Genomic DNA, 18602 nt, shown 5'->3' with positions numbered 1-18602 from the left:
TTCACCAGTGAAAGTGGCTATATAGATCCTCAATATCTCTCGCTCAAGTTGAGTTGTTCACTGGATGCAGAAGAATGAGCTCCTGGGTGATCATGATCATGGGTGGCACAACCATATTATTTAGGTTCCACTGTGGAGGTGAGTAATCACAAACTCGGTAACGAGGCTGATATTGCTCTAGAAGCAGGGCACATGCAACAAATAGCAGCGACCACTGTGTGTGAAGTCTGTTCTCCCGAATGCACAAAATGGCTCGGAGAGGTCCTTCCCAATTCTGACGGTGCTCCTGGTATTGAGCAGCGTCATTTCGTATAGCCATATTAGTTTTGTGGGGATACCAGATTCAAAAAGCGCGGCATATAGGCAACTCCTTTTCGTACTCTCGAATGCAGCTTTGAAATCGACTAAAAGATGGTGTGTGTCGATTATCCATCCCTTCATGGGTTTTTTCCAAGACTTGGCGTATTGTGAATATCTGATCGATTGCAGATTTCCCATGTCTAAAGCCACAGCCACACTGATAGGGTCGAATTTCACACAATACGCTCGCTAGAACCTTATAGGCGATATTTAAAAGACTAATCCGGCGGTAATTGGCACATATTGCAGTAACACCCTTCTTGTGGATTGGGCAGAATACACTTCCAATTCCAATCCCAATCGGCAGGTATGCTTTCATCCGTCCATATTTTGCATTTTGCGCCCATATTACCAGCTTCTGGATGCCTGCTTTGAATAGCTCAGCCAGCAGTTTGTCGGCTCCCGCGGCTTTGTTGTTCTTTAGCCGCGTTATCGCTATTCGCACCTCGTCATGGTCGCGTAGCGGAACGCCAGTTCCGTCGTCAACGATTCTCTGAGACATGCGCAGCTGCCACTATTTAACAAGTTCGAGAGGAGTTAAGGAATAAAAACAAATAAACTTGGATTGCTGTCAGTAAAAAAAAAAAAATATTTTAATTTGTATAAAAATATCCTCCCTACTTGCGACAACCTCGAAGCATGCACCGAGCCCGGCTTTCATAACATGCAAGAATGGAGTTTCTACTGAATTTATATATATATAGGTAATATAAAATAAAATGAAGTTTCAGGAGAACAATTTTCTCGGTTCTCCAACATGTATGTGACAACCGTCATCAGAAAGCATCTTATCATTGAACCATTTTTTCATATCGGCCACCCAGCTTTCCTTCCCCTTCGTTACATGCCCCCTAATCAACTGATTCAAGTAGTTTTGCAGCCTTCTTGCTGTCCTCAAGTCGTGACTTATCATTGCATTATAGATTTCGCCCATTAGTACCGGTTCCATATTCGCCACCGTCATAATGGCTGTTTCAAAACCGAGTAACATACCGCTAGCGAGCATTTTCGAATCGCCAAGCAGAATAGTACGGTGCTCAGCTAAGCATTTGGCGGCTGAGATCAATTCGCTTTGCGAAAATTTTAAGCCAGCAAAATTCGGTATTGCACTTTCGGCACGACGACAAAATTCTTCCATATCGACTGTAAGCAAACGATTAGTTATCGAAAAAATTAACATAAGTTAACTTACTAACAATCAACATTTGTATATTTCGGTAGGTGATAGTAGAAAAATGAGTGGTTTTCACATTTCTTGGCCACGATCTTGCAGTAACCGATCAATTGTTCCAATTTGTTGGGAGTGTAAAAAAGTTCCGGTATACACAACACTCCGTGTATGAATAAGTCATTCGCATGTCGTGCCAAATCCAATACGTCCGGCAATGGCGCGCCACCGATTTGCAACAACATAATCAACGAATGCTTTTTGCAACTTCTGCTCCAAACCTCCGCATTCAGCTTGCGCTCCACCAAACCCAATGCCGGCCCCTCACCAATTGTGCTATTCACTGGCGAATGAGCGAAGGCGTGCAGAAAGTGAATAATTAAATGCTTAAAATGCTTCAATATGCACCTCACCTAGTACACCTTTTATGCCATTTTTCTTCAGCCATGCGGCGTAATCGTTGATGTATTCCAATTGTAAACTTTGTTGCCTTGCGAGTGAAAAATAATTTGCTTAAAAATCGGACTTACTTTTGAAATCGTACTTACTCATCGCGTTGAAAACATGTGAAGACGGGCACGTATAAGCCCTTGAAATCCTTTGGCGAAAGGCCTTGTGGAAGCGTACTCCTCCGCCTTTGGCGAAAACTCTGCGCACCATTTTTCATTATTCTTGCTTTCTAGAAGTCACGACTATTTAGTTTCGAAATAGTGAAATATTTTTTTGTCAATGCGAACTCAAGTCTTTTTTGGTTTTTTGTATTGGTATCTTTATCTCATAAATTCTGTGAAGTGAACGTGACATTTAGTATAAATAAGATCTGTTCACGAGCCTAAAAACAGGGAATATAAATTTCTAAATTTAATTTTAACTATTTTTCAATAAAAATATATTTCATTCTTTAACGAAAGTCGTATGCATGAAAGTTTCAAACTTTCTGCGAAATTCAGAAAAATTGAAGAAATTTTGAGTAAGTCACTAGAGCAATAACAATGTGTTCAACGTTTGATTGTCAAAGCAAAGTTTTGGCAAAGTAGAAAACAAAGAATGGATTCGCCTTGTTTCATTCTGGGCTGACAGCCACATGGACACGGCGAAAAAAATCAGCTGATTTACCGTTACAACCTTTAATAGATACGCCTTGCTTTTGAGTGTGCACTTTTACAGCCCATTCAGTTTCAGTGAAGTGAACACAAATAAAGTGCAGCTTGAAGTATTTCAAAAATCGCGCTGATAAACTTACAACATTTGCAGAGAATACAAATAGATAAAATTTACAAAAAACGGAGAAGGGTCGACCGGTGTAGGTAAAGGTCGCACACAAACCGTGGCAACAACGCGCACTACTCCTAGCGTTGAACACCCGCACAAACGCAGCGATTCCAGGACCGCAGCAACGGCACAAATTACCGCAAGGCAATACCAATAAATCCGACGCCGGAATGGATAGCACTTTATAGTTAGTACGCACAAGCACTAGCCAGGAAACGGATATAAGCGCCAAAAAGTAGGTAAGAAAAACAAAAACGCAAAAAAAATTGGGACCAAAAAGTGCCCCAAGCAGTAGGATCCAAGGAAATATAACGCCAAAAAGTAGGTACCAAAAATATATTTCTACAAGTTTGCACCAACGAACAAGCGCCAAAAAGTAGGCAGTGTTATTTCTCACTAGAAATTAGCAACCACAAGGAAAAATTCAGGAAAAATAGCCTAAAGCATATCTAAGATATATATAAGGTATATCTCTCTCATGCATCGGATTGGAATCTATATGTGCCACTTGTAAACCTATACTGAAGTAATAAATAAAACAAATAGTGGAAACTCTTAACAAGGAAAAACCACTTTTATTTCGTCACGTCCGCTAATCATACATTTGATTTTTTAACGAGATTACCTGCAAAGTTACAAGTATAAAATCTGTGTTAAAAAAGATAAATTTATATATACGCAGAAACACAAGTAGACGCCCAAACAATGAAAGCGTAGCTCCAATTATAATCAAATTGAGCTCTGCTGCAGATCGCTCTCAACTGCTGAAAGCTAAATTCTGCAAAGATAAGAGACGAGCACTTTCTCTTAGTGATGTCGGCGTCAGTATTGAAGGGAAGCTATTTATCCACGAATGTCTTACAAGAAAAAATCGCGAACTAATGCGTTTGGCTATGCAGTATAAAAAGCAAAAGCATCTAACGTCAGTTTTCTCTGTTCGTGGGCAAGTGTTTGTTAGAGCTCGACCCCAAACTGATGCTGATGCTTTCCATTTCAATTCAACCGGGCTATTCGGGTCATGTTCTTCGATTTCGATGTAACTGAAATATGTTGCTCTCTGCTCAAAATAATGAGACACGTATTTTTTTGTTCGCCCGAAAAAATTTTTTCAAGATTTAGCGGCAATTTTGTTTTTCGGCTCAAACTCGATTTTTTTCATTATATAAGAATTTTTCTTTAAATGCTCATAACTTAGTAAAAAATGAACCGATTTTAATGATTCTGGGTTCAAAATGATCATCATTACTTACACGAACGACTTCATGCAGAAACAATTGCAAAAAAGTAATTGAAAATTTTTTATTTTGCAAAAAACAAAAAGTGCGAAACAGGTTTTTTACTCAAAAATTCATTACTCAAAAACAACTCATTTTAGCTACTGGGCATTCAGCTTAATTGAAGTTTGAGGTGTCCTCTTGATTTGGAAAAAGTTATAAAAAAAAAATACACTTTTTGAAATATTGAATTTCGAAAAAATTTCAATTTTTTTTCTTTTTTGCTAAATAAAAAATTTTTAACTACTTCTTTGCAATTGTTTCTACATGAAGTCGCTCGTGTAAGTAATTACGATCATTTTGAACCCAGAATTATTAAAATTGGTTCATTTTTGACAAAGTTATGGGCATTTAAAAAAATTTTTTCTTATATAATTAAAAAAAATCGAGTTTGAGCCGAATAACAAAATTGCCGATAACTCTTGAAAAAAAAATTTTTCGGGCGAATAAAAAAATACGTGTCTCATTATTTTGAGCAGAGAGCAACATATTTCAGTTACATCGAAATCGAAGAACATGAGCCGAATAGCCCGGTTGAATTGAAATGGAAAGCATCTGCTGTAATTATAACTGAAAAAACGAGTATAGAGAGCATGGCAACTGCTAATATGTAAAAACAAAAACATTTATGCGTTATATTATTAATGTTATGTCTGCGTTAAATTTATTCTCTTATTTATCATTTATGTTTTTCAAACTCTTTGCTTTGCATTGTAATCATTTTTATTTTAGTACCATTTCTATTTCGTTGCATAAACTGTCAATGTGTAATGCAATAGCAAAACAAGTAGACAAAGAACATGCAAGAGGATTGCTTAAACTCATTTGTAATCGCTACAATGGGTTTAATGTATGTCAGTTGAATGCGCGAAGTTTGAATGCTGAAAAAATTGACTATCTAATTTTTGTTTTTGATAATTTGAGCATTGACTTAATATGTATTACAGGGAATGGTTTAAAGACTATATTGATAATAATGTATATTCCCTGTGCGACTACACTATTATTAGATGTGATAGGACTACGAAGACTCGAGGAGGTGGCATTGCTTTATATTTTAAAAATAATTTTAAATGGAAAGAGATCTGTAGATCAGATCATTTTCAAGAAGTCGAATACATTTTTGTTGAATTTTATGATAACAATACCAAATGTCTTGTTGCATGCATTTACAACCCTAGCAATAGAAATGACCTCTCAGTGATATTTGATAAATTAGTGGAATTCCACATCTCCTATGAACATATTATTGTGTGTGGTGATTTAAATGTAGACCTTCTTTGTGATAATTTTTCTTCCAGGAGTTTGATAGATAGTTTCCAATCATTAGGAATTTCCTTAATCAATGAATATGCTACTCGCTTTGCACCCCACTGCAAGCCAAGTCTTTTGGATGTATTTTGCGTCAGTGACAGAGATTACGTCAGTCATATTGATCAGCTTCCTATGGCTGGAGTTTCCGACCACGAGTTGATATTCTTATCTTACAACATCCAGTTCAACAGACACAATCAAGTAAAGTAGATATTTTTTAGAGACTTTAAGCTTATTCAGCATGATCTCTTAAATAAGGAGGCTGCTGAGCTTAATTGGAATATGTGTCGGTTATTCACAACAGTGGATGAAAAACTGCAACATTTCAATGCTTTAGACAGCTATCTATTTGATAGGTTTGTTCCGATGCGTAAAGTTGAATTAAAACTTGTTAGATTACTCATTGTTCCTCATGTATCATACGCTGAATTAGTATATTGCAGGCTTGATAATAATTCGAAGCAAAAATTGCAAATCGCTTTAAATAATGCAGCGCGTTTCGTGGTTGAAAAAAAAATCAAATAAATTGAAATTGAAATTGAAAGATGCGAAAGTCTAAGCAAAATGGAATAGGCAAAACAGTATTGCCTGCTAACTTTTTCAGCAAAAGTTTTAATTTCTACGCTTTTGAGTACTTTTTCTTTAGAATTTGCTCTGAAATAAAAAGTAGCTTTTCCAAGAGGACAACACGGATTTATTAAGTAGCTTCAAGATGGCTAACACAGGGTGAAATTAGGCTACTTATATCACCTTTAATTATTGCTTCATGTGCCCAGACCAAATCTACAAAAAGAGAACGTAAAAGATGGACGGCGAAGCTAATTCCTACGATGGGCAAATGGGCTGAAAGGAACTTTGGGAAAGTGGGCTATTTCATCACTCAGTTCCGCTCGGGCCGCGCATACTTCCTGAAATACCTATACCGCATGGCTAAGGTAAGCGACCTCAGGTGCGTGTACTGCGAAGCACCAAGCAATGACGCAGTACACACGATCTTTAGTTGCGACAGATGGCTCATGGAAAGAGATGCTCTGCGAGAGCAGATTGGCGACATCGCGCCAACCAATGAGAACGGCTGGATGCTTGAACGCGAGGTTAACTGGAAATGGGTTAAAAGATACGTTGAAGGCGTGTGACGGAGAAAAAAGATAGACCTCGACGCAGTACAACAAAGCGAATCCTCAGAGACAGAGACATAGAAGGCGAGCCTATAGCAAGAAGCTGGCTACAAGCTATGTGGACCCAGACGTGGGCGAATAGAGCTGGTCCATTTCATTGCCGTCGTTCTGGGCTCTTTCGAAGTAATGCAAAAAGTAGTCCCGGTAAACAGTCTCCCCAGCAGAGGTGGAGAGAGCCTATAGCAAGAAGCTGGCTAGAAGCTTGGTGGACACAAATGGGGGCGAATAGAATTGGTCAATTTCATTGCCGTCGTTCTGGGCTCTTTCGAAGTAATGCAGAAAGTAGTTCCGGTAAAAGAGTCTCCACAGAAGAGCTGGACAGATTGTTTTAGTGGCTACAACACTCGACCCAGTACTTGACGGTCGCTGTAAGTGCAAAGGCAGTCACCTCAATCCTCATACCCACCAAAAAAAAAAGTGTTGCAAAGCAAAATGGAAGAGGTTGTGGTTAAATATGTAAATGAAATGTACAAAATATTTATTCAGGTGCCTCAATTTTCGCACGAATAATCATTTGCACGGGCTGTTGGTGTAATTTTTGTTTTTGCGGATAAAATGCCTAGTGCATCCTCAAAGTTGCCGTCGCAGCAATAGACTACAAAACCTCCCCTCGTTTGAAAAGCGTTGCCCACCCTCGAACCGCTTTCGCACTACTTCTGAGATGCTGGTGTAATGCAGTGACAAGAGGTGACTTAACCGATTCCTGTTGCCATTGTGAATATTTTGGTTAATTTTGTTAGAACAAAGTTGGTGCCCCTTCAAGGGAAAAAGAAAATGATTTTCGACTAAACGCGGAACGACTCTATTTTCATCGACTTTATTATTTCAACAAATATCAAAAAGTTTCACACAAATGTCAGAACGCATGAGTGTGCAAGACATTACTCCGAATAAAAAAAAAATAATAATAATAACAGAAGATATTCCCGTTTGTTTGAATTTACATTTCTCTAACCAACACACTGGGCAACACAGGGAAAAGCTTACCTCGCGATCAGGCAGTTCAACGTTATGTTGCGCAGCGGTACAAAGAAGTGACCCAACCGCCAGAAAAACGTGATCATAAGCGAAGTACTCGATCTTCTCTGGACGATGAGGCTAGACATGTGTCATTTTTCGATTTTAAAGGCCTTATGGCGCCTGTATTCACTGATTTCAAAAACAATGAGTATAACCCAAAATGATTAGCAAATTTCTGCAATTACAAAATTTAATGCTAACTTCTTGTAATTTTCTTTCATTAGAGAACAAACTTTGGAAATTGAGAATATCGATCGTTACGCCGAGTGGCTAAGTACGAATCGCATAAGCGGAATACTAGGTAATGTATGCAGTGATTGCTCTTGCATCACACTTTTTATGTTAAATAAATACGCTAACTGTCGTTCACTATTCCCACACAGTTAATGCGTTTACGGGCGAGGGTCCAGCGTTGGGTTTGTCGGAGCGTATACGGAATGCGGAAGCCTGGTGGGAGGCCTCACAAAAGTATAATTTGATTATGTTTCTACAAATCGGTGGCGCACCATTACCCGATGTTCTAGTAATGGCCGAGCATGCACAAAAATTGGGTGTACATGCGGTGCTCTGTCTGCCCGAGTTGTTCTACAAACCAACGACGGTCGAACAGCTGGTCAAATATATGCATATGGTGGCCAAACGTTGCATTGCTCTGCCCTTCTTCTACTACCATCTGCCGCTCCAAACAGGCGTCTTGCGTAGGTAGCATCTCAGATATGCCTGCATGTAGCTCTACACCCACAATTTATTTCAGTTAATATGTCCGAATTGTGCAGGAAGGCCGAAGAGCTAATACCCAACTTTTACGGCATACATTTTGAGAGTACTGATCTAGACGATGGGGAGGCTTGTTTGCGCGATGGACGCGTAATCATTTTTGGCAATAGTCGCCTACTGGCTTGCGGCTTAATGGTTGGCTTCGAATCGGCGTTGATGTCATTTTTGAATATACGCCCGGATTTGGGTTGGCAAATTTGGAATGCGATGTTGAACAATGACTTGGATACTGCGAGAGATTCACAATTGCTGGTGAATAGTTTGATGAGCTCCTACATCGATCGCTCAACCGATGAAGGTTTTGTAGGGGCGATGAAGCGTTGGTTCAATGATGAGGTGAGTAGAGGCAATGGCGCCGGTTTTCGTATAGGTGCTGCGCGCAAGTTTTTCTAAGGGGAGTGAGAGAATTTTAGTTAATAATTATGTTTTTATTTTTTGAATGTGTTTCAAAAACGAATGTTTCGAAATTATACTAATTTGTTCTTAAGCTCTATGGGGGAGATATCCTTTTTTCCACCATGATTTTTAATTTTTTTTTTTTTTAATGTTAGTGTTGTTTTCTGAATTAAGTATATCATGTAAACAAAGCCGTTTCAAGTGCATATGCCTAAATTTCAAGTGTAAACACAGCGAAAATGTAATAAACTGAAATAAAAACGTAATTGCTTGCCATTACTGCGTAATACAGTCATATTGAGATACATTAGGGTGAACCAACTTTTTTGTTTTTTTGTATTTGCAATTGTCTTGGCTAGAAATCAAATAAAATAAACGCTTGTGCCATTAGTGCGTCAAGCATTTGTTTGCACATTAGGGAGGTTACATTTTTCGAATTAGCTGGCAGACAAGGTGAAGTCCAAAACAAACAAGTCTGGCGTCATAAAAATGTTTGTGAAGGTGCCACCTTTTTAATGAGTTAGTGCGTTGGAAGTTACAGGGAGACTTCCAGTCAAAACTTGGTCACATTTGGATAAGTTGAAGCGAAGTTATTGCATCTAAAGTGTCAGTATGTTTGTGTCATGGGTACAAAAATGAGTTTCGAACAAAGACCTAATATCAGATTTTATTTTAAAATCGGTAAAACGTTTACCGAAACATTTGAATTGATGAAAAAAGTTTATGGCGATGATTGTCTACTGTGGACAAAAAGTAAGGTGAATTTGGTTGTAAAATGAAAAATCTTTATTTATTCTTGTAAATCAATTTCATCCCCTTCAAAATAATCCCCTCGCGATGACAATCCCCGAAACATGCCAAATAGTTGACTTCCGGTATAGCCATCAGCACCTTCTTCGATTCAGCTTTTATCTCCTCAATCGACTCGAAACGCGTTCCCCGGAGTGGTCTCTTGAGTTTTGAGAATAGCCAGAAGTCACACGGAGCCAAATCAGGCGAATACGGTTGTTGCGGAACGATATGCGTGGAATTTTTGGCGAAATGGTCACGAAGAACGAGTGCAGTGTGAGACGGTGCATTATCGTGATGCAAAAACCAAGAGTTGTTGGTCCATAATTCTGGTCTTTTTAGACGAAGTGCTTCACGTAAACGGCGCATAACGCTCAAATAATATTCCTTATTAACAGTTTGGCCAGGTGGAAGGAATTCATAGTGCACCACACCACTAAAATCGAAAAAAACTGTCATCATGATCTTTATTTTTGAACGACTTTGACGTGCTCTTTTCGGTCTGGCCTCGCCTTTAGCACGATATTCGATTGATTGGTCGGTTGTTTCAGGGACGTAAGCATAAATCCAAGTCTCATCTCCTGTAATGATGCATTTGAGCTTGTCCTGATAGTCTCAAAGCATTGTTTCACACACATCAACGCGACGACTTTTTTCCAAGAAATTGAGAGTTTTGGGTACCAAACGGGACTTGACTTTTCGTAGGCCCAAATGGTCTTTCAAAATGGTTTTCACAGATTCTTCTGATATTCCGATCATATCAGTAAGGTCTTTAACAGTCAACCGACGATTTTTGAGCACCAACTCCTTCACTTTATTGACGTGTTGGTCATCTTTGATGTCGATGGTCGTCCGGAGCGCTCCAAGTCATCAACACGTTCTCGACCCTCTTTGAAGTCTTTGTACCACTTATAAACATTTTTCTGCGACATGGTCGAATCACCAAATGCTTTCTGCAGCATGCTAAACGTTTCCGCAGCCAAAATTTCATTCCGCAAACAAAATTTGATGGCACTTCTCTGCTCAATCAAATCAGACATTGTAAAAATCGAAAAATGCACTCTTGGTCGTTTGGTAAACACAAGCGTAAATATATTACGGATAATGACATTCACATGAAAGTTGGCCCAAATGTTACTAACAGTGCTGCCAACTCATGAACAAAATAACTAGAGCGAAATTTTAATCCCGCGAAGTTTGACAAATAAATTCACCTTACTTTTTGGCCACAAGTATTTCGTGCCAAAGTTCATGAGTGAGATGGATGTGAGGACATAAATAACAATGAACGGGCCGCCAAAAATCAGTAATCACCGAAAGCTCCATCGAAATTGTTCGCAACTTTATCAAAAATGAACCGAAATCATCGTTGAAATTCATGGAATCGGAGTTGAATATCTCCAAAATATCTATTTATCGCATTTTAACTAATGATTTGTGCACGTTTCATTCCGCACAAGTTGACTGAGGACCAAAAATTGTTCAGAATTCAACATTCGAAATACCTCATTAAAGAGGCGGGAAAACACGAGAACTTCCTTTACAACATTGTAACTGGTGATGAAGCGTGGCGTTTCCGACATGAACTTGAAAGTAAGCATCAAAGTACCGAATGGAGGGCCCCAGACGAGCCACCAACCAAAAAATCGCTTTTGGAGAAGTCAGAAATCCAGTCGATGCTCATTTGTTTTTCCGATTCCATTCATGAGTATTGAGCAATTTTCCACTGAGGTGAGACAAATCTTGTCAGCCTGATTGCATTGAAGAGTTGGGTGAGATAAACGAGTATTATATGTATCTTCTTTTGGTAGTTCTTTTAAGAGTTTTGCTGTTGTTAAATTGGAACCAGGAGATTTTTTGGGTTTTAACTGCAGTATAGCAGTTTTTGCGGCAGGCGGCCGCCGTAGCCGAACGGGTCGGTGCGTGATTACCATTCGGAATTCACAGAGAGGTCGTTGGTTCGAATCTCGGTGAAAGCAAAATTAATAAAAACATTTTTCTAATAGCGGTCGCCCCTCGGCAGGCAATGGCAAACCTCCGAGTGTATTTCTGCCGTTCGGAGTCGGCTTGAAACTGTAGGTCCCTCCATTTGTGGAACAACATCAAGACGCACACCACAAATAGGAGGAGGAGCTCGGCCAAACACCTAACAGAAGTGTACGCGCCAATTATTTATTTATTTTTTTTTGTATTTTATAGCAGTTTTTGTTTCCCTTTTTATGCGCTTCCTTAGCGGCAAATACTTGCGAATGAAAAAATATTTTACTGCACCAGGTTACAAAAACTTTCTCTTTTCCATTTTGTCGCACCCTAATGAGTACATATGTATGTATATACATATGTATGCTTGTACTTATGTATACTCGTATTTTGTTTGCGATAATAGCACCTCAGAAAGAAAACAACCAAGAGATTCATTCTAATTTGCCACAAAACACAAGATGCTACCAGGAATTCGCAAGGGCTAACAACAGGCGCCAGGTGGTTGAAATTGCCAACAACAATTGCAATAAAAAGCGAATAAAACGAAAACTTTTCTCACACAACCTCTTCAGCATTCACCGGTGCGCAGTGTTGTCTGTCAAAATCATTACCGTTACTTTTAAGGACACCATGGCAATTGTATTATATGTTCTGGTGGCAATAGCAACAACAACAATGCCAAACGAATGGGTTGAACGCAACAAGGCCACTCGGGGGCCTGAGTGTGTGAAGAGATAATAATGAGCGTGTAATAACATTAGAAATGCGAACATATGCGGGTATAAAAATAAAAAGTAAATCAATGCCAATGTAAGCGAAGGCAACGCATGGAAATGGGAAAAGCGAAGAAAAAAGTAAATATACGTAGACTTGTAAAAATAACCGGTCGTAGAACAATAAAGGTTTAACAATACGTAAAGGTGTAATAATCAAAATATAAATGCCGAAGGGAGTTACGATGATGAGTGCTCTTAGTCTTACAACAAAAAAAAACAAACAAAAAATATGTGCGAGTGAACAAAGAGGTGGGTAGTTTTCAATGTAAACGGATACTAAGTGCAAGAGTGTATGGCAGCGGGAAAAAAATCACAAAATAGAAATGAATATGAAAATAAGTATTTACATGAAAATTTATGTAGAGTACGAAATTTTGGCTTAACCTCAAAATATGTACAGCAAATACAAAAAACAGTTCGTGAATGAAATTTTCGAAGGCGGAGACTGGTGTTAAGATTTGATTGGATTTACATACTTATATGTATACTTATGCTATAACCTCTCAGGAAATGCTTCTCCAGTAGAATTTTCAAAAAAAAAAAATTGAATTGGAGGCATTGCTCAATGAGGATCCGTGTCAAACGCAAGAAGAGCTTGCTTCAGTATTAGGAGTTACTCGCCAATCCATTTCCAAGCGATTGCATGCTTTGGGAATGATTCAGAAACAGGGGACTTGGGTTCCTTGTGAGTTAAAACCAAGAGAAGTTGAACGTCTTTTTTTCGCCTGTAAACAACTGCTCCAGCGGCAAAAAAGAAAGGGGTTTCTTCATCGCATCGTTACCGGTGATGAATAATGGATTCATTACAGCAATCCAAAGAAAAGAAAGTCATGGGGACTGCCCGGTAATGCTTCTACGTCACCGAATATTCACGCTGCGAAGGTTATGCTATGTATTTGGTGAGACCAAGTTCGTGTTATTTATTATGAACTGTTAAAATCAAGCGAAACCATCACTGGGGATCGGTATCGAATTAAATTGATGCGATTGGGCCGAGCACTGCGCAACAAGCGGCCGCAATACGCGGGGAGGCATGAAAAAGTGATTCTACAGCATGACAACGCTCGGCCTCACACTGCCAAATACGTTAAAACCTACATGGAAACACTGAAATGGGGAATCCTACCCCACCCGTCATATTCTCCAGACATGGCGCCGTCCGATTGTCACCTGTTCTGATCGATGGCACATGGTCTAGCTGACTAGCAGTTCCATTCATATGAAAACATAAAAAAATGGCTTGATCCGTGGATAGCCTCAAAAGATGAACAGTTTTACCGCGACGGTATACGAGATGTACCAGAAAGATGGGAAAAAGTAGTAGCCAGCAATGGGCAATACTTTCAATGATTCACTTCTAACTATTTTTTCAGAATAAAGTAGTATTTTCATCAAAAAAACAGCGAGAACTTAATTGCACACTTCATATAAGCAATAAATTTTCGATCTAGGCCCACCCTAAGCCAATGCTATATACGAGTAGAGCACAAAATTTACTTAATATATATTTCCTTACTTATTTTCAAACGAAATTCAATTTAGAACACAAATTCGGAAGCTCAAAAACGTATGGAAAAAATTTGTTTAAAATCAATTCAATTTTTAAACAACTTCAAACTTACACTTTATTATACTACAAGGTGAAGTCCAAAATAAACAAGACTGAGCTAAAATAGAAATGACAGGAGCTTTGTTCTGATAACTTCGAGTTTATTTATTCAAAATAGTCTCTTCTGGCCTCGATACACTGTTTTGCGCGATCTGAAAGCATTTCGAAAGAGTGTTTCAGGTCATTGACCGGAATGCCCTTCAGGATGTGGGTAGAAGCCTTTTGGATGGTCTCTACGGACGCAAAACGTCTACGGACGTTATATTAGGTAGAGTTGTGTGTGTAAGGTTAATAAGGACTTAAGAGAAGGGTACATAAATTTGAAAAAGAAAAAAGTGCGTGTAGCGTAGTACATAACAGAAGTGAAACTTTCAAGGCAGACAAAGAAAGAGGGAGAGATCCGAGAGAGAAAGAGAGAGAAAATCTAAATAAATTCACAACATTTGCAGAGAATACAAATAGACAAAATTTACAAAGAACGGAGAAGGGTCGAGCGGTAAACGAGGTAAACATCGGACACAAACCGTGGCAGCAACGCGCACTACTCCGAGCGTTTATCACCCGCCCAAACGCAGGGATTCCAGGACCGCAGCAACGGCACAAATTACCGCAAGGCAATACCAACAAATCCGACGCCGGAATGGATAGCACTTTATAGTACGCACAAGCACTAGCCAGGAAACGGAAATAAGCGCCAAAAAGTAGCACAGAAAAAAACCCCAAAAAAATTCGGACCAAAAAACGCCCCAAACAGTAGGCACCAAAATATATTTTCTGCAAGTTTGTACCAACGAACAAGCGCCAAAAAGTAGGCAGTGTTATTTCTCACTAAAAATTAGCAACCACAAGGAAAAACTCAGGAAAATAGCCTAATGTGTATCTAAGATATATATAAGGTATAGCTCTCTCTCCTCTTCCTCTACGTTATATTTTTTTTCTCTCTCGTGGAACGAAAATGCCCAAAACGTTGCATAACCTGGAAATTTTACTGTCCATTCTCGTTCGTCCATCGACGCCTAAGAAGTTTCACTTCAAAAATATTATATTTGGAACCTAATGAGCCAAAATAAAAGTTGTAAGCATTTCAAGCACGGGTTACACATAAAGAAAGATAATCGCAGGTTTGCCATAGCTTACCGAGAGGTCATCACTATTTAAAAGCCCTTTTGGGTTTTGAAGCCCGGAATTAGCGGTTATTGAAGTAGGTAAATTGTTATTTTTATTTTATTTTAAATGAAGCTATCAGAGTTATTTTGACAACGCCACGGGAACTCCACGCTGAGAGGTTGTAGGAAACTATGTCCCAATCCCTGAATTTTTCGGATTTTTGAAACGAAAAAGTCACAAAAAATTTATCAAAAATATACTATATATATGTGCCTTTCATTGAAATGTTGAAAAGTTGTTTTATTTTAGGAAAATATGAGAAAAAAATATTTTTTAGCCTTCGAAACCCATGCAACTCCATACGCAACAGTGTGACCAACATCAAAGGAACTTTGCAATTTCTTGAAAAATTTTCATCAATTTCCTGTTTTAATTGTTTGTCCTAAAATATATTGCTTTTGATTTAAAGATCTAAAAAAGTTATCATTTTAATATTATATCTAAAAACCAACATCACCTCCAAATCGGTTGTGCCCACTCTAAAGTCCGCTACAATTTTCGCCAAACAGGGTTTCATCGCAAATAGGCTATTTCGCACCACGCCCATGTTTTCTCCTCATGCTGTTTTAATCTTTCAGTATCTCTGCTTCGCTTCTACCAAATAACACGCACACACATACATATGTAAATACGTACATATGCCCACATTCCTTTCAATTTTATTGTTTGTTATTATTATTGTTGATCTCACTCGATTGATCGCCCCTATTGGTGGTGGGGTCTTTGTTGTTTGTTATTGTTTTTGCTGCTCCAGTTCTTTTGTTGATGTTTTTGAAACTATTTTGTTGTTTTTATTTTGCTACTTTTTCGCAGTACGCACACTTATTTTCCGTTCCAAAAAACTAATCAAGCGTATAAGTTTGGATAAATAAGGGTGCGTTCAGAACTACTTTTCTAACACATTTTATTTGTAAAAATTTGTTACCTTTAAGTATTAGATGTGCAATTAAGTTCTCGCTTTTTTTTTATGAAAATACAACTTTATTCTGAAAAAATGCTTACAAGTGAATCATATCATACCATTGAAAGTATTGCCCATCACTGGCTACTACTTTTTCCCATCTTTCTGGTAGATCTCGTATACCGTCGCGGTAAAACTGTTCATCTTTTGAGGCTATCCACGGATCAAGCCATTTTTTTGATGTCTTTATAGGAATGGAACTGCTGGTCAGCTAGACGATGTGCCATCGATCGGAACAGGTGATAATCGGACGCCGTAATATCTGAAGAATATGGCGAGTGGGATAGGATTTCCCATTTCAGTGTTTCCAGGTAAGTTTTAACGTGGTAGGGTTTGGCAACGTGAGGCCGAGCGTTGTCATGCAGTAGACTCACTTGTTCATGCCTCTCCGCGAATTGCGGCCGGTTCTCGCGCAGTGTTCGGCTCAATCGCATCAACTGAAGTCGATACCGATCCCCAGTAATGGTTTCGCTTGGTTTTAACAGTTCATAATAAATAACCTTCGCAGCGTGAATATTCGGCCGAGGCGACGAAGTATATTAGAAGCATGACCGGGCAATCCTCATGACTTTCTTTTCTTTGGATAGCTGTAACGAATCCATTTTTCATCACCCGTCACGATGCCATGAAGAAAACCCTTTTTTGCCGCTGGAGTAGTTGTTCACAGGCGAAAAAATGACGTTCAACATCCCTTGATTTTAACTCCTAAGGAACCCAAGTCCCCTGTTTCTGAATCATTCCCAGAGCATGAAATCGCTTGGAAATGTGGAAATGGATTGGCGAGTAACTCCTAATACTGAAGCAAGCTCTTCTTGCGTTTGACACTGATCCTCATTGAGCATTGCCTCCAATCAGCGTCTTCGAAGGTTTTTGGCCTTCCTTCACGCGGACGGTCGTCAACATTAAAATCAGACAGCATCTCCATAAACTTTTTCTAGCTCTCGATGAGCTTCTGCCGCCGTTTTTTTCGAATGAAAGAGGAAAGTCAACAACACTTCCCGCAAATGACGATTATTCGGCACAAAATCAGACATTTTCACAGAACCAAAAGTATTTGATACCAAAACAAAATCACTAATGTGTCGAAGCAGTTTGTTTACCATATGTCTAAGCTTAGTTTATGATGTTTAGGTTATGTTAGAATCGACTAGCCCACACGGCTGGCGGCATCTATTGACAAACAGCGGGAGCTTAGTTGCGCACCTAAAGGTTTAAGGAAGTTATAATAGGTTCACATACAGTTACATTATCCACTTTTTCGAGCTTAACTTCTAATCCGTAATCAAAATTCGAGATTACCCATACAAAATATAATATCGAATTTCGCATGCGTATTGTTGCCATACATTTTTTTTTTATTGCTGCCATAATTTTTCAACCTCAGTAGACGTCGTTTAAGGGGTTAGGGGTAGTCAGAATTTTCAAAAAATTTTTTTTTTTTTGCATTTTCTTAAAGTATAATGCTTTAAAAATATTGTGTAAAAATTTGAAGTGAATCCGACAAATACTTTTCAAGTTATTCAACAATTAACAAAGGGCGCTCGGCCGCTCCGGAGCCGATAGCAAAACTTTAAATGCGTTTTTCTCAAAACTATGTTTTTCAAACTGGTGAACACTGTAACTTAAAAACCGCTACGTAGATTTCAATAAAATTTATACAGCTTTTGAAAAACATAAAAAACTTGTGCCTGATCGAAGGATTTTTTTTTTTCAAAAATTTCGATTTTTTTTTAACAATTAACTGTTGGTTTTTTTCTCTAAAATCTGGAAAAAATTTTCTGAGGCCCCCATTTTGTTCATTTTGAAAAAAAAAGCTTCGATCAGGCACAGGATTATCTATTAATAAAACTAATTTTTCTTGTCCGATTGGTTTTAGATGAATCTGCAAGGACTTGTGATGTTCACCGCAAGGGACTTCTGGAGAAACGGGCTTCACACAAACAGCGATAACTTTTGCAATTATTAATTTTTTTTTTGAAATTTTGGTGTCAAGTCAAGTTAAAACATGATGTTTTTATGCTATGTTTTTATTTTTGTTAAATAAATTAATTAAGTAGCAAAAAAAAATTCGTGAAAATCATCATTTTTTCCGGCCTCTGACTACCCCTAACCCCTTAAGGATTTTCTCCAACTGCCTATTACTAGCAGCAAATAGCGCAATTAACTTCGAAAATAGTAATTAAATAAACCAAAAACACTAAAATATTCTACCAAACCACTTTCTATGAAGAGACACCTTTCAAAAAAGTCTGGACAGCTGATTGTCCTATGTGAAGGGGTAGATTAATTTTTTGGATTTATTGCTAATCACTGCAAATGTGAATATAGTTTTAATTTCAACTTTTTGCAATTAATTTCGCAAAAGTATTTTTTATAGTCCGACTGTAATGATGAGAAAAAATAATCATTTGCGATTTGTATTTAGAAATTAGACCTCTGTTCGCCGAGATTTAGACATAATTTTACATAACTCAGGTTAACTCGCCATACGAACTCTCGGGTTTCTGGTTAGCCTAAACTCCACTTAACCTACAAAACATAATAGCTGACTATTTCAG

General features: G+C 38.4%; 2 protein-coding genes across 2 annotated transcripts; one reads left to right on the top strand and one right to left on the bottom strand.

Moving 5' to 3' along the window:
- Positions 1 to 978: 978 nt before the first annotated feature.
- Positions 979 to 2337, bottom strand: LOC129247857 (N-acetylneuraminate lyase B-like). The gene is made up of 4 exons (XM_054887211.1): positions 2077 to 2337; positions 1942 to 2018; positions 1557 to 1871; positions 979 to 1503 (listed from the first exon to the last, which is right to left on the bottom strand). Exons 1-4 carry the CDS (start codon positions 2193 to 2195, stop codon positions 1088 to 1090), a joined length of 927 nt encoding a protein of 308 aa, XP_054743186.1. The 5' UTR covers positions 2196 to 2337; the 3' UTR covers positions 979 to 1087.
- Positions 2338 to 7516: 5179 nt separating this feature from the next.
- Positions 7517 to 8853, top strand: LOC129247447 (N-acetylneuraminate lyase B-like; the record flags this gene model as incomplete). Its single annotated transcript, XM_054886577.1, has 4 exons — positions 7517 to 7734; positions 7811 to 7887; positions 7970 to 8284; positions 8341 to 8853. Coding segments are annotated over 4 exons (1026 nt in total), but the record flags the coding sequence as incomplete, so codon positions are not given.
- Between the last annotated feature and the right edge of the window lie 9749 nt (positions 8854 to 18602).

Source organism: Anastrepha obliqua, chromosome 5 (assembly GCF_027943255.1).
Source record: "Anastrepha obliqua isolate idAnaObli1 chromosome 5, idAnaObli1_1.0, whole genome shotgun sequence".
NCBI lineage: Eukaryota > Metazoa > Arthropoda > Insecta > Diptera > Tephritidae > Anastrepha > Anastrepha obliqua.
The sequence above is the reverse complement of the archived record's forward strand: the minus strand, read 5'-3'. Positions and strand labels throughout refer to the sequence as shown.